Genomic DNA, 16,641 nt, shown 5'->3' on the forward strand with positions numbered 1-16,641 from the left:
CCATCCTTGCAGCCTTTCTGAGAACATTCCAGCTCTGGATTGCTGCATAGCAGCCACTTGATCCCAACTGTTTGCATTCATTTCATTTTATCATTTAGACTTGAGGAGCTGGCAGGATGCTTCTTTTAGAAGGGATGTCCTATCTTCTGTTGTGACATGGCTGGTAAGTTAGCTCACTTATCACCAGTTGTGTGATTCACAGAGACCAAGGTGTATAACATGTTGCTTACTTGTAATGGGTTCTCTGACTGATCATGCAACCCATCCTCCATTGCATGGTTGACATCCTGGCTGGCTGTTATCAGCAGCATTGAATTGAGGGGATTGAATTGGGACTAGTTAGTTCCGTGTATGGAGGGAGAACAAGTGAATTTGCCACAAACATATTAATCCGTTCTAGACAGTTGGGTAGTGAGGCTATGCATAGCTGTAGAACCACAAGTTCAAGCATGATCATTCAAAGATCCACAGTTACAAGTAATCCACTTATTGTATTTCTGCCTTAATTTCTTATTAAGAGCAGCTCCAAAGTCCAAAATTAAAAATCCGTTAAAGAATATAACACATCTAAGGATTAGTTGTCATGCTGGGATAGATCATTCCCTCTCTCATAACTACTTCATTGTTTCTGTATTCCTGCTATCTTAACTCTGCTTGTCATCTTAATATTAATATCCATGTTACCTCTGTCAAAGGAAAAAAAGTAAAACAGCATTGCTTTTCTCATTATTTTACTTAACCCATAGATTTTACTTATCAAGATTGCTTTTTTTAGTTAGTCATAGCGGTTTTCTGACAGAAGTTAGGTTGACAAATTTGAATTACATCACTTCCTGAACACTAACTAACACACGTTACAGCAAGAAAAGGCTGAGTGATTTTCCCTCCTTAGCAATCCTACCTAAAGTTTATGTCAGATCATCCTGATACAGTGGATCCTGAAAACATAACTGGGAAATATTTCAGGTAGGCATTCTACTCTGGAAAAGACTTGAATTCTGTGGCATAAATTAATATGCACATTTTGTATGCAACAATAATAAAGTCCCACCACATATCTAAAGAATTGGATGGAGATAGGGTCCTCATTGGTGGGGACAAAACCTCCCACTTTCATGCAGCACCCCCTTCATTAATTCCATGGACACTGGAAAGTGGATGAGGTTAAAGCCTCCCAAACCTCTCTGTGGTTGCATCTGTACTGCAGAAATAATCCAGTTTGATACCATATTAACTGCAGTGGCTCCAGACTATAGAATTCTGGGATTTGTAGTTTGTTGTGGCACCAGAGCTCTCTGATTGGGAAGACTAAATGTCTCACAAAACTACAAATCCCAGCATTCATTAGCACTGAGCCATGTCCATTAGAGGGGTGTCAAACTGCACTATTTTTGCAGTGCAGTTTAGACCTTAGTTACTATTTAGTGTTTGAGGAGTATATCACATGGGGCCAGTGAACCCGACTAGCACCAGGATGATAGCCCCTTCAGTTAAGGTCCACTGCTGACATTGTCGCACTTCTGTTGTTGTCGCATGGGAGACTGTATAAAAGTGTCACCCAGTTCCCCCCCCCCCAGTGACCCCCCCATTTCTAGAGAATGAGAAGACTTGTGCAAATGCTTTCTCACTCCTGAAGGAACTCATCAGTGCCATAGTAAATGATCTATCCTTCTTAAACCCTCAGCAAATGTCACAAGCCCATATTGGATGGCTTTTTCTCAAGCATGGGGGAATGGCTGTCCAATGGTATTTGCATAGGTCCCTTAGGCAGTTCAAGGGAATAGGGAGATAAATGTTTTTTTTCAGGGGGTTCCTTTCCTTGGACTCAGTACTGTGAGCTATATGGGTAATGCAGGAAGGGCTAGACCATATTCCATGTTTCTGTCTCTATTTCCACATAAAATAATCATGTTGAATTCTGATTAACAAAATGATATATAACAAACACTTGGTTAAAAGTAATGTCACTTTTAAGAAAGAATTGATCCCTTAGTGACTGAAGAAAATAGGTTTAAATTTAAGAGAATACTGTAATTTCCAAATGGATTCCCCCCCACCCACTCTATCTACCATTAGGAGCGATCCTGTCAGTTTCTATTTTTTACTGTGACCTGCTTTGTAAACGGATAGTCAGATCTGTACAATATAATGTCAAACTGCATTCAGTCCTTGGCAATGATAGGTGCTCATTATTCAAGCTGTGTTTCTACTTCCATGTCTTATTTATGCTTCAGCGTCTTTGCTGAGGGTTTAGATTTAACAATTCCTTTGGAAGATCCTGCACTTTTGAGCAATTTTTAAATGACCTTCAAAAAGTACAATGGAAATGTATTGCTAACTTGTATGAATGTAACCCCAGCACTGTTTTAAAAATTAATACTAAAATATGGCTTTATAGTTTAACATAAAATGAATATGTTTTGTGGGTTTGATGTCTATCACTCACTAGTTGGGTTTGATATCTGTCTCTAGGGCACTAGCATTGGAGAGGGGGGACTAATGCTTTAGAGGCCTAAATACCACAAGGCACCAAATCCTGTTTGGTCTTGAAAGCTAAGTAGGCTCAGCCTGGTTAGTACCTGGATGAGAAACTGTCAATGAATACCATGTGCTCTAGACTATATTTGAGAGGAAGGAACTGTCAAAACTATCTCTGACTATTCCTTGTCTAAGAAAACTCTATGAAATTCATGGGGTTGCTATATGTTGACAGGCAAGTTGAAGATATACACACACACAGAGTGCTTTAGAAAGGAAATTACAGATACATAAAGATACAGATACAGATACCTTTGGGGTGGCCTGCACCTGCCCCTTTCCCTGACAGATCGAGGCCTCAGTTGCCACAACGGCAGCCCTGAGGCCCCGATCCACCGCTTTTCCAGGCTGCGGGGAAGTGGCAAAAGGCTGCTTCCCCGCAGCCTGGAAAGGGGTGTCCTTGGGGTTTCATGCCCCAAGGACACCCGACAGCGGTGGAGAAAGGGAGAAAGGGGCCGCTTGGCCCCTTTCTCTTTTGTGTTGCTGGCGCAGCTGTGTAAACGCTGCGCCAGCGACACAAACAAAGGAGTTCCGCTTTGGAGCTCCTTCTACCGCCGCTGAAAGGGCGCCACAGGCACCCTTCAGCGGCGCCAAGACATCACGTCCACACCGCCCCATTTGGAGGTGGCGCGGCCGTGACATTGTAATGGCGGCGCCCATGTAGAAAGGGTGCCGCCATTACAACGTATTAGGGTTGTGAGGCATCTGGAAAGGACGCCCCAAGGCAACCCTAGTATGTGTGCAGGCCGGCGCAAAGCGCCGGTCTGTACAGCACCTAAATCATCATCATCATCATCTTGCTTAATCAGACCAGATTAAGACCAGATAGACTAAGAATCACAGCAGGTAAACTTGATTTTCCATAGTGAAATATGGAGAGAAAACAGCAAGATATGGTTTTCCAGATGATTCCCGTAGAAGCTGTACTGCGTTAGATAGACCTCTGGGTCCACCATCTCCTGAGCTGAACCTGACTGATAGTTTGCATTCACAAGGTATCTTAATGGGACTCTCCAAATAATGGTGAGATCAGAATGCAGGCCAGGTCCCCCCAAAATCAGATGTGGCCCTATGCTAATGATGTGACATAAAAGCAGCTAACAAATCAGACAAGAAGCTCTTTGCATGCAGAGTAAAAATTTTAAAACATGACAATCAAACAAGTTTGAAACATAGGATTGGTTTGATTCTAATTAAACAGTGAAGGCAAGAAGAGTGCCAGAAGTTTCTTTCTCTCAACCTCAGACAGACATCAGTGATGCCTATGCTTCATAGAATCTGCTGAGGGGAATGACAACTCCCCTTGGCCACCAATTGGCTGAGTGCCCAGACAAATACACTCAAGAGAAAATTGTAGTTCCTTGCAATGTGTGCTATCTACACTCTTACAAATATGCCATCCATTAAGTGGGGGCTTTCATGTCATAATCTAATGAAACTAAAGAGTAAAAATCACATATGGTTTCTTAATTATTAGTAAACATAAATTATTTTATTATTGCATATTTCATGTGTAGGTTTGTATTTCATTTGCAGTTTGTAATCAACTCACAATCAACTATGCCCATGATTGGAAATGCCATGCCCCTCACTGGTTCCTAGTGCTCCATGCATGCTTTTGATGAATGACCTCTGCAGTGAAGAATCTGTTCCATTCGGTAGGCTCCCTGTGCAATTTAGACCCTGGTCATGAAAAGAACTAAGTCATGTGGGAAGCCCACCCAAATAAAGCAGCAGGCCTTTATCCCTCTAGAAGATGACAGAACTGAGAGACAGGAATGCAAGAGAGGAAGGGCAGGTCAACAACCATTTTCCAGCTTGCATGATTATCATTGTGTTGAGGATGAACACCTGGACTGAGTTTAAAATCTAGTCATATATGTCATATGCAATTTAATACATGCTGGGGTCCCAAGCTATGTCAAATTTAAAAGACCCCATATCATTACCAATTATTTTTTTCATTGTTCTATTATTTTTGTATCTTTCCTCATTAAAAAACACCTCCAAAACTCAGGCACTATGATTAGCTTATTTAGCCTGTGCATAAATCTGACACAGATGTTAATGGAACCTAGGCTCTTAGTAGGAAAGAATTACACATCTGCTGTTGTTTATGTTTTAGTATTCCTTATGCCCGTCTTCTGAAGTCGCATTCTAGTTGGCTCAGTCATGACCAGTGGTTCCTGGATAATAGTGGCTGGATATTTTTCCCCTAACAGTTCAACTTCCATTTTCTGCCCAACTTTGCTGAGTTCCACGGGGACATATGCGAAGGCCAAACTTTGCTGAGTGCTATAGCTGTAACATCCAGATGTGGTGTTGCCAATAACCTGAAAAATTATGCAAATAGTAAAACTTTTTAGAGCATGAAAGCCTACACAATTGATGCCATTTGTAGAAATAAATACATAACCTGTAATAAAATCAAGTATAAGACTGCAGCAAAGTTTACCTTAGTATGTTTTAGCTGCATCAGAAAAGGCCAGGAATGTGCTGATTAAGTATTATCCTCTCCCAATAAGAAAAAAAAAGTCTCTGAAAGTCCCCAGGTTTTGCAAACTAATTTTATCTTGGAGATTTACATGATATTTTCCCCATCTTGAAGTATGGCTAGGGAACTCCCATCAATATCAAGGACTTTTCAATCCCATTCCCTAGGCCAGTTTAAGTTAACCCACTAGTTCCAAATATGAAATATACCTTTTCATACCTGTGTTATACCAGAACTATTTAAGATACAGCATTTTTCTTTCACGATCCAGATTCAACAGAGATCAAGTGAGGAAGAGAGGAATTGTTCACAATAGAAGAAAATGATCCTAATGCTTAATTAGTTAAATATTGCTAAAGCACTTTAACACTTTGATAATAACTCCTGAATAATAATTAAAAAGGACTCAGAGGAAATTGTGAAAGCCAATTTCTGAAATGTACCTTGCTGCCATCCTACAGAATTAAGGCAGTTTGACACCACTTTAACTGCCATGGGTCCATCCTATGGAATCCTGGGATTTGTAGTTTGTTGTGGCACCAAGAGAAGGCTAAATATATCACAAAAGTACAAATCCCAGAATTCCACTGAGCCATGGCAGTTAAAGCAGTGTCAAACTGCATTAATTCTGCAGTGTTGATGCAGCCTTGATGTGAGATGTGATCGATCAGTGGAAGGAGGAGGAAGAACACAAGGGAAAGGAGAGTGAGGGAAACCTCACCTATTCCAAGAGAGAGATTGAATGAAAAGCCATGAATGTGCAGGTAAATTCAAATGAACTGGAAAGTCTTGATACTTCCAGGGACTTTATTCCTTTCTGGATTAGCCCTAACATGTCCCATTCATTTCATCAGTGTGTTCTTGTTGGGACTAAAAGTGGGTTTAGCCCACTATACACAGGGCCCTTTTTACTTGTGCAAACACATTTGTGTTGGCAGCCATGTACAACTATTTAGAATTATATCAAAATTATTCTTGTTTTGTGAGAAGATTATATGTGCTCTCCCCCACCATTGCTTCAGTTATTTGAAATAAAATCTAAGCTGCTTGCCTTGTTGTTATACCAGACACTTTCATTCCCCTCTGGATCAACATTATCTGTTTCCAAGGTGAGATACACAAGTTGCCGTTCAAGCCCTTTTTCTTTAATCTGCTTCAATGCTTGCTTTCCTATGAAGTTGGCTGGCTGGGAAAAGGAGAAAAGGTAACGATGATAAATGATTAGTGAGACTCTGTGACAAGGTTATAGATGTAGGCATTTAAATGTGCCTTCACTTGTTTTCCTGTCAATTAAGCTTTAGATAAAAATACAAATTAAATCAAGCCTTTGGGCTTCATGAATGTTATTTCATCTTGTCCATAAAATAGGCATGTTCAGTTAGTTCACCTCAAGTGTTTCTACATCTGTAACTTTTTAATATTTATATATTTCTTTTTTCCCCCCGATATACAAAAGTAGTTTGGACCAAATAAAGTCAGCAGAACTGAGAGGAGAGGCAGATTCATGCCATTCTTCATAGGCTCAAGTGAAAGCAAACTGCTGCAGCCTCTCCTAACTTTAAAATAGAATGTCCTGTGCTCTATGATACCAAATTGTTTCTTGACATAAACAGCCAGTTAAGAGAGGCTTTCCTTGTGGAGATCCCCTTAACTGTGCACTGGGTGTTCTCTCAGTCTTTCTTTCTCAAAGTCAAAACAACTATATCTAATTTCCATAAATCAATATCATAGGGAAGCATTCTTGGGACATTATCAGACAAGGGAAATTGGAAGTATAATCCAATGGCAATCCGAACGCAATCATGGGGTTTAACGTTATTGTGTTATAGACTACCACACACAATTTTGGGCAATGGGAAGTCAGTCCGAACGCAATCATGGGGTTTCATGTTATTGCGTGAGATGTGATCACACGCAATTTCAGGCAATGGCAAGCTATTTTCAGGCAATGGGAAGTCAGTTCGAATGCAATTCGAATTCACGTAAATTAGCTGAACTAGCGAATTCACGTGAATGCATTCTGGCCCCACTTTCTTTTCATTCAAAATTAAGAGAAATTCCTCCCATGTAATTAACTCCTTGGTTTCACTTTTTTTCTTCTCCATTTCTGATTGTTGTTTGTTTTTAAGATTTGCATAAACCTTGTATTTTAAGGCTTACTTTAACTGGCTTTCTTCCCTATAACTGCCTTTTGATTTACAAATTCTGTGTGTGTACTAGGGCTGTACAGTACCATAACAAAGAAACAATAATTTGTACAAGTTGAACACTGGGAGAGATTTTACTATCTACTAACTTTGAGAGAGGTTTCTTTCCTGCAGAACAAAGTTCCATTTAACAATTAACAATACACACATACTCATATCTTCTCAGAAAAAAGGTCCAGTGAGTTCAGTGGAACTTATTCCTAGATAAATGTATACAAGATTGTAGTCTGGGATATTCTAAAAGTCTATTGGAAGGCATGTATACCTTTATAATAAAAAGGACCAAATCAATGTGTTCTTTTGTACTGGGCACATTATACAGTAAGTATGCAAAGAGTAAACTTTTTGTCCTCAGTTTTTCTAATGTTGTGCTGTCTTCGCCATAGTATACAAAGAGAAGTACAGTATATACTGAATTTATGTACAGAAAATATAAAACAACAGAATGCAATGCAAGAGAAACTACAGGCACCAAATACACTGTGGTGCAATGGCATACCTTTACAGAAAATGGCAATCAGGTTGTCCTTATTAAAAGCAGCTATCCATAGTAAAGTAGCTGCCATAAACTGAGTACACTATTGCTTTTAGTTGACTACAGAAATTTACAGATTTGTTGGAAAGAAAAAAAAAATGAACATAATTTCACACTTAAATTTGTGGGCTCTAAATGCACCATGGGAGAAAGAAAGAAGTTGGTAGCATAAGCTTTCATAGACTTAAGTCTACTTCATCAGATGCATCTGAGGAAAATCTATGAAAGCTTATGCTACCAACTGCTTTCCTTCTCTTGGTGAGGTGTGAAACAGATGGCCATAAAAAGCCGACTTCCAGCCGGCATGAGAGGCATAGAGTACAGACGATGCATGTCCCCAAGATGCCACGCCACCCAGCTGGCTACACATGGGCCACCTTCCAGGCACTTCGGCAGTGCAGCATTGAGATTCTGCATGCTGCTGGAGCGTCTGAAAGCTGACTTCTGTGCAGTTGCTGCAGCCCCAATCTGGTTTTAAGCCACCCCTTTGGTGCGATCTGTTTCGCCCCTTTGTTTTAAAGATTTTCAAACTCCCTTTGCATACTGATCCAGACTAACATGGCTATATCTTTAAATTCTAAAAGTGCCATGTTAGCAAGCCTCTTCTCCAGGCAGTAATTCTGCAGTGTGTCTTTACAAGTTCTAATGAAACTCTGCCTATAAAAGAAACATGTGCATTTAAATACTGCTAAGCTTCCCAGTGCTTACTCTTCAAAATCATTCATTTGACTTCCATAAATCCATCATTTGTAAATGGAAAACACAGCCTGCATGAAGGTTAATGCAGCAATCCTAATTGGAGCCTTGAGTATGACCTGGCAACAGATGTGAATTGCTTTAGTGGGTCACTTCTAGATTAATTGTATAGAAGGCAGTTAGCTCTTGTGAATATATAAACAGGGAGACAGCTAAAGTAATTTTGATTTGCCTTAGCCTTTCAAAAAAACATGTCACAAATTAATTTGTACTAGAAAATATCAGACATGTAATGTTTAATCTTTAAAAACAAACAAAAGGACTATTTAAACAATGGGTGAAATTGAATACCATGCAAGTGGCCCTTTCCTTGTCTTCCCCAGATTTGTTCCAGTGGGTCTCTGACACACTGGAGCAGATTTTAAAGATGTAATGAGTGGGCTAGAAGAAGACGGAGAATTTCCCCTTCCTATGCCAATCACATGAGCAGTTGTGTGAGCATGAGGGGCCCTCCAATTCCACTGATTATTTATCCCTGGATTCAAGCATGCCTGGCTTGAAAATATTTTTGAAAATATATCAAGAAACCTTGATTTTGCCATTTTATATAAGGGACACCATTTTACTATCCATTGTGTATAATGGGACTTCAGCCTCCCAGAACCAAACCCCAGCGGATACCAAGGGCCCACTGTAATTCTACATTTACAAAATACTATATTGCAATGGATTCAGTGAAAGAAATAATATTTAAATTATTTAATCTTCTAAATTCTGCATAATGATAATACAGAGGAAATGATTCCTATCAGCCATGCCTGATGATTCAATAATGACTTTCCAAGAGGAAAAATCTGTTAGGATAGTATAATTGTTCCAGGTAGTTTGTCATTATGCATCTACAGTCTACAAAATTTCAATTCAAGCTTGATTTCAGCAAAGTGAATGGAGACTTTAGAGTTAGGTGGGGGAGTTACATAGAAAAGATAAAGTATCAGTTAGCAAAGACAACAGGAATTGTTGCATTCCAGACCAGACTGGGCCAGGAAAGCCTTTCAGTCTCGTTCCCTTCATCCTTGGCCTCATCCCCTTGCTTCCCTTCTCCTTACATTTCCTACCTGGGCCTCTATTGCTGCCCCTTGGCAGCCTGTGAGGGAAAGGTGAAAGAGGTCTGTTCTGCCAGTAACATCCTCCTATGTAAGGCATCTTAAGCTCCTTGAAAGGATGTCTTCTCAAACTTCTCTCTCCTTGACATTTCCTGAAGGAAAAGTGGAAGCAGGGGAAGCATGCTCCATTCAAAGTCACCCCTAAGGGCACCTTCAAGGGGTATCTTTCAAAGTTTCCTACCTCTCCCTTCCACCAAGAAAATTTGGTGTGTGGGGGTAAGCTTGAGGAAGATGGTTCTTCACAAAATGAGTGTAAATGGGAGTGTGAGTGTGCGTGGGTGGGTGTCGAATAAAAGCAGTATGTGTGAATGTGAATCCATGAAAGAATGGGACTGTGTGAGTGGAACAAAAGCTGTGTGTGTGTGTGTGTGTGTGTGTGTGTGTGTGTGTGTGTGTAACTGTGACAGAAGAAGCTGGGATGAAGCTTTGCCTCTGTGTGTATGAGAAAGAAAAATAATGAAGTTGGTGATCATCTTAAGTCTGTCATTACCCCATTTTTCTGTCCTTATTTTTTTTATTAAACTCCTCAAGAGCTTAAAAGAGAAAAGGTGCATAGGATGGCATGGTTCCTATTTATCATGAACTTTGGCTCTGCACCTCTGGTCATGTAGCCCCTGAGATAGTTTCACCAGTAATCTATGTTGAATTTAATGTTCCATTATACAATTAAAGGTTGTATTAAAGGGTTAATTTGAAAAAAATAAAAACCCAATACCCATTTTTAAAGGAAGTACTAATATTTTGTTTGCAAAAGGTTATGCACACCACTCTTTTAAGATGAACAGCTGAGTTGGAAATGTCTATGATCTTGCTTCCAAAGTTTTGTTTTGTTGGACTAACTACTGCCGCTTGTGAGAAATTTAAATATAAAAATCAACTGAATTAGTGCTATCAAATGCTGAAGATTTTCTGACCTCTGTTTATAGTTCAAAATGTCACAAAATATAGCTTTGAGCAACAAGGCATATAATATGCAGGGTGACCAGACATCCTCCTTTTCCAGGACATGTCCTCCATTTTAGCCTTCTGCCTAGGAAGAATTCCAAAATGTCCTCCATTTTGAGCATGACTAAGAACCATGAATTTATATTTATATGAGTGTTGTAGCCTTTATTTTGTAATGTCCTACACTTGTCTTGAATGTTCTACATTCTGTGGTACCTTCTCTTTTGTGGTTAGGATATCTAGTCACCCTGTGTAATATGTGTCCACAAAAAAGGATTATGTGAATGTGTGTTTGATGTGTGTATTGTTCATGCATATTACAATCACATTCTGCTGTGCAATGCAAGCTTCTCCTATAGAAAGCCTCACACAAACTTCCTCTTCCTTGGCAAGGCTTCACCCATTTTCACTTGTTGCACCATACTCCTGGAATAGCCTCCCTGAACATTTGTGGACTGCCTCTTCTCTCGCTAGTTTTAAATCTGAACTGAAGACATTTCTGTTTTCCAAAGCATTAGGAACTTCACATTGATATGGTTTTAGAATTTTATAACTTTATGTTTGATTATATGTCAGCTGCATTTGTAGTATTGTCTTTTAACTGTATAATTTGTTTATAATTATTGTACACTTATATTTTATTATCTTTAGATTGTACTCCTTTGGCAGGTTTTAATGTTTTGACTTGATTGTTTCTGAAAAGAGTCGTGTGTGATGATAATGATGATTATGTACAGAAATCTTGTAGCACCTTTGAGACTAACTGAAAGAAAGAAGTTGGCAGTATGAACTTTTGTAGATTTCAGTCTATTTCCTCAGATGCATTTTGGGAAATAGACTGAAGTCTACCAAAGCTCATGCTGCCAACATCTTTCTTTCAGTTAGTCTCAAAGGTGCTATAAGATGTCTCTACACACTGATTCTACAGAATAATAATACAATAATAATAATAATAATAATAATAACAACAACAACAACAACAACAATAATAATGTAAAAGGTCATGGCCCAGGCAGTCCTTCAGCCATTCTTTTAACTTGATCACGTGAGTTGTAAAATCCTGACAGATCTCCGTCACACTTACATGGCCATGACCACTTCAAACAGCTGTCCTTTACCAGAATCTCCTTTATGGATAATCTGTCAAAACAAGACTGTTTCCTAATGTTTCTTTGCCTACACAGAGTAACAGACTTTTGCTTCTGAAAAGCAGAAGTACCATGCTAGTGATAAAAAAAATAAGATTTCCCCCCTCCAGTTCTGCTGTAATGAAAATGCTGCCTAATACCTGTTTAGAGTTGCTTAGCTAAAATTACTGCTTTACTTGTTAAAAAAGAAAGGGATTTGACATACAGGCTTCCAGTCAAGGCTTAAAGCTAATGAATACTAACCTTTCTTTACATACAGACATGCATGCATACATACATTTAATGTCAGTGGGATGAGAATTATGAGTCAGTTTCTTTGATAATGAAAATGTCTACAGTTTCTGTTTTCCAGGCCCTTTAGAAATGCAGTATATAATGATAATATGGTTAACAGGAATATGATTCTTCAATAATTCACAGGAAATGTATATTAGTCTGGATTTTTATTTTTTTAGAAATGATAACTAAAAGGTACCAAAATTGTAATACAGTCCTCCCTCCATTTTTGCGGTTTTGGAATCCACATCCCTCACTTATGCACAAGGGATGAACGGAAGGGGAAATAATGGGGCGTGTGCCCAAGGTGCGCATCTGTGCACTCCCGCATCTATATTCAAACCAATGGAGCTTGAATATAGGCAAAACTCCATTTTCAGAAGGGGGTCCAGAACAGATCCCCTGTGAAAAAGGAGGGGTGAATGTATAGAAGATTAATTTGAGCATTCATGGATCAAACTGTAACTTGCATAAAATTGTCTTCCAGAGTTTTAACATGTATATTCTTCTATGCACTGTGTTTTACTTTCAGAAACAATGAAAGAAGAGTTATTCTCAGTAGTAGTTGCTATTTAAAACAAAAACGAAGTGCACAGAGTGGTGTGTAGACAGAAACTCCCAAATTATGGGTTTGTTTTCTTATCTGATCAGAAAAATAAAAGGAGGCAATTAAGGATAATGGTGCTTGAGTCTCTAGGAACAAAAATATTATAATTCAATATGCAAAATGGCTGTCAAGAAGAGATGGCTACATGTTTTAATTGGGCAATTTATTTGGTAAATATCTTATGAGAGCTGGAATCGATCCAAATTATATACACAAAGCTAGTCAACTGAATAAAGAGAACAGCGACATCTGCTGCAATCTGCTTTAACCATCACCTTACAACACACAAGAGGCCATGCATATGTAGTATTTTGAAATTAATTATTCTTTATTGGCCATTCTTGAGCAATTTCAAGACAGGGTTCAAAATCATATCCCCTTGACAGGTAAACACTGTACAGTCTTTATGCTCCAAAGGAAACCAATATATGGAAGATTTGTTGTTCTGAACACGTTATATTCTTAAGCCACAGTTGAGAAGAAAAATTATTTGGCTTTATCTGTGAATTTCTTCCTTCCTTTGAAGCAGATAGATAATTTAGACTTCTTTCCCTAAATGCCTTTAAAATGCTTTTTCTTTTTGCAGTAAGCCAATTTTTATTGACATTTTGGGTGAGTATGCACCGTTCTATAGCAAGGTTTGAAAGATATTGGACCTGGGATGGTACAGACTGGGAATGAGGCAGAGTGAGCCAAAGTTAGTTAACAAACTAAAATCTAAAATCATGTTTTGATTCTGGTTTATGTTAAATGCTTTCATTAAACAAACAACTGTTCATTGAGTTTTAATTTTACCATGTTACTGTTGTACATTCTTGAAGCATCAGCTTTCACGACCTCCTTGTATGGAAAGGAGGGGGAGAATGGAGAGGGCACACATGAACCCAAAGCTCACAGTTGGATAATGATCAGACCAGAATTTAGCTGTTTGTCTAAACTAGGCATTTTGTGTTGCTGGAGGGCTAGAAACTGGGCAACACAGTCAACATCACTGACAAAATTAGGACTTGGGATGGCTCTTTCTGCACAAAGAATGAGGAAAACTGAAAGTGATTAATTCTACATAGGAATCAAAATGAACCTTGCATACAGGTTGTAATATAGCAACTCTATATGGGTTGGGTTGGTTTTTTTTTGCACGTTATAATGTACCGTAGGTAGGAACTTCAAGTTAATCCTACACAAAACGTACTTTTATTTGAGCCAGTTTGATACTTAGCAGTGATTTAATTAAACAGCTCTGGTGCATGGTATCATTGGAGGCAGACTAGGCCATAATTTGTTCAGGAACATGGAAGGGGTTTTGTATGATGTTGTTACCGAGCTAGGATGATTTAGCAAAGGCAAGTTTTTTAATTACTTTGATTACTTCTATATATAAAGGTAAAGGTAGTCCCTTGACATGAATGTCTCGTCATAACCAACTTTGTAATGGAAATGTGCAGTGCTCACCTCCGTTATTAAGCCAAAGAGCCAGTGTTGTCTGAGGACTGCTCTGGTGGTCATGTGGCCAGCATGACTGTACCAAATGCTGTTACCTTCTTACTGAAGTGGTACCTATTTATCTAATTGCATTTGCATTCTTTCAAACTGCTAGGTTGTCAGAAGCTGGGACTAGTGATGGGAGCTCACCTCATCATGCATCACCCAGGCCTTGAACTGCCAACCTTCTGATCTTCAGATAGTCAGAACTGGCATCTTAACCACTAAGCCACTGCATCCCTACTTCTATAGATTATATTTTAGCTTTTCTATGCTTTCTATGATCTGTGCTTTTATTGGTATCTGTTTTAATTTTTGTAAGCCCTACCATTAAGAAAAATGAAAAAGCTGGATCATACAGCCTCTGCTTTGCTTCCTATAATAGCCAGTGCCTTCAGGAGTATGCCAACCCATTATTAGTGTTGAAAGAAGATTCAGTTTCCAGTATAATCAGGTTCTGTACATCAAATCAGCTATTTTGTCTTCCATCTTGGGCAGCAAAATGTTTGTGTTAGCTCTGAGAAATACGAAATGTTCACATAATTTAATCACAAATATATAAAATGGCTTAATCCCTTAAGTGAAAGGTGTAAAAAAAAGGTTTCTATGCCAGAATAACTGCACACAAATGACTATGTGGAAGACACAACAACTGTCTTCCAACCGTCATCTTCTGGCCTGGGAGGGAGTGAAAGGACAGGCCCAATGCCATCGGGTCCGGCCTCGATTAAGAAAAAGAGCCCTCCCTCCAGTCCATCTGCCTTGGTCCAGACCTCAGAAGGAGAGAAGAATGCTGGACCTGATCCCCCCCCCTCATCATTCCCTTCTCTTTTTGTGTTGTGTCTTTTTAGATTGTAAGCCTGAGGGCAGTCTATTATCCCCTCTGTTGTAAGCTGCTCGGATTCCCAGTGATTGGACGTCATATAAATAAATCCTATTGTTGTTGTTGTTGTTGTTGTTGTTGTTGTTGTTGTTGTTGTTATATTCAGTTGTACATACATATGAATGCTTTCTTCCTCTTCTGTTGAGCAAAGAATGGAGACAGAACAAGAGGGGACAGTCTCACTACTCTTTCCACACATTCAGTTTCAGTGTGGAGGGAACATCTGAAAAGAACTAATGTTCTGTAATCTCCCTTATTACAAAATACCCATTCATACTGTAACCCATTCATCATATTTTGGCTTCTTATTTTTGGTTTTATGAGGTTATTGATTTGTCCTTATGTTTTCATCTTGTTTTATCATTTGTCATTTCACTTTTTATTGAAAATCAATCGAAATTAAAACCACAAAAAGAAAAAGGAAGCAAAGGAATTATGTGCTCTCTTTGTTCTTTCTCTCTGTGTGATAGAAGCTGAGTGAGAATGTTATGAGTTTACACAGGGAATATATCTGATTGGAATAAGGTTGTATCTTTACTGATAGTACAGCGTGCTGAAACTTCACAAACATTTACTGGGTTCAAAACAAGTCAAACAAGCAAACTGAAATTTTATTTGACTTGGATGAAATATTGAGCCCTAAACTAATTTCTCCCATTCTGCTGATCATGCCTAAGCAGGTCTTTGCTCTGTAAGAGTCTTGGTGGGTCACTGCCTGCATAACCTATGAAAGTGGCTTTGAACTCTTGGGAAGAGTTACACAGAACGCAATAATAATATCTTGTTATACATACTTAGTTGATTTAAGAAAGGGATATACAAGGAGAAATTTCTCATGGTCCCACTTATGATGTTCATAACTCCAGCTTCTCCTCTGTAATTCTGAAGCTGGGATCCTGTTCAGTAGTTACAAAATCATGACATGGACTTAGGGTCTTGTAACTTTGGGGATTTATGTTTACAGTTGTTAACAACTGAATATAACTCCCCAAACCTACATTTTCAGCCATATAGTGTCCCAACTAGAGGGTTGATGAGCCACTGCAGATTAGGGCACAGGGAAAAGACATTTTCCATGTTCTCCTGGCCATGGGGTGTGTTGATAGAAGCAATTGTGGTGATATCCCAGATCCCAGTGTCCCAATCTGCAGTGCCTCAGCCAGAAAACCTTTAGCTGAGGCACAGCTGGCTGAAAAAGTAGGGTATGGAGATGCAGCATTGTCAGACCTACAGTGAAGGAGTTCTATCATCTGATGATGGAGGATCTTGACCTAAATCTCTAGTCTACATGATTGTAAGAGAAAGCTCTGAAATATGCAGGGATGTTCACACTAAAATTCCAGGTGTTGAACATACCGGTATCTGTTCTATGGCCATTGCTCTTTTCTTTCAAAATATTCATTAGAGGGTCAGAGATGGTTTAAGCATAATTTCTGTTCTCCCCAATGAAATTTCAAGTTATTTGCCAGAGAATTATTAGAATATACTAATAACTGAGTATCAGTATTTTACTAGCGGTGCTCCCAATCATTCATTTGGTTTGAGATCAATCTATTTGAACAGGTTGCAGTGTAGAGGGCTCATCTAGTGTAGAGGCTCTTCTTTCTTTTTCTTTCTGTATGGTTTTCTGTTTACCCTCTAGGCAGTAAAGTACACTGTGATTC

General features: G+C 38.9%; 1 protein-coding gene across 1 annotated transcript in view; it reads right to left on the reverse strand.

The window, feature by feature from the left end:
• Positions 1-3,664: 3,664 nt before the first annotated feature.
• Positions 3,665-16,641, reverse strand: part of DMGDH (dimethylglycine dehydrogenase) — a 48,856-nt gene continuing 35,879 nt past the window's right edge. The window contains exons 15-16 of the mRNA XM_042449099.1: positions 6,084-6,218; positions 3,665-4,871 (exon numbers count right to left, since the gene is read on the reverse strand). Of these exons, the coding sequence (XP_042305033.1) occupies positions 4,653-4,871; positions 6,084-6,218 (354 nt within the window). The 3' untranslated portion in view covers positions 3,665-4,652. The remainder of the gene's footprint in view (positions 4,872-6,083; positions 6,219-16,641) is intronic.

This window comes from Sceloporus undulatus, chromosome 2, assembly GCF_019175285.1.
Source record: "Sceloporus undulatus isolate JIND9_A2432 ecotype Alabama chromosome 2, SceUnd_v1.1, whole genome shotgun sequence".
NCBI lineage: Eukaryota > Metazoa > Chordata > Lepidosauria > Squamata > Phrynosomatidae > Sceloporus > Sceloporus undulatus.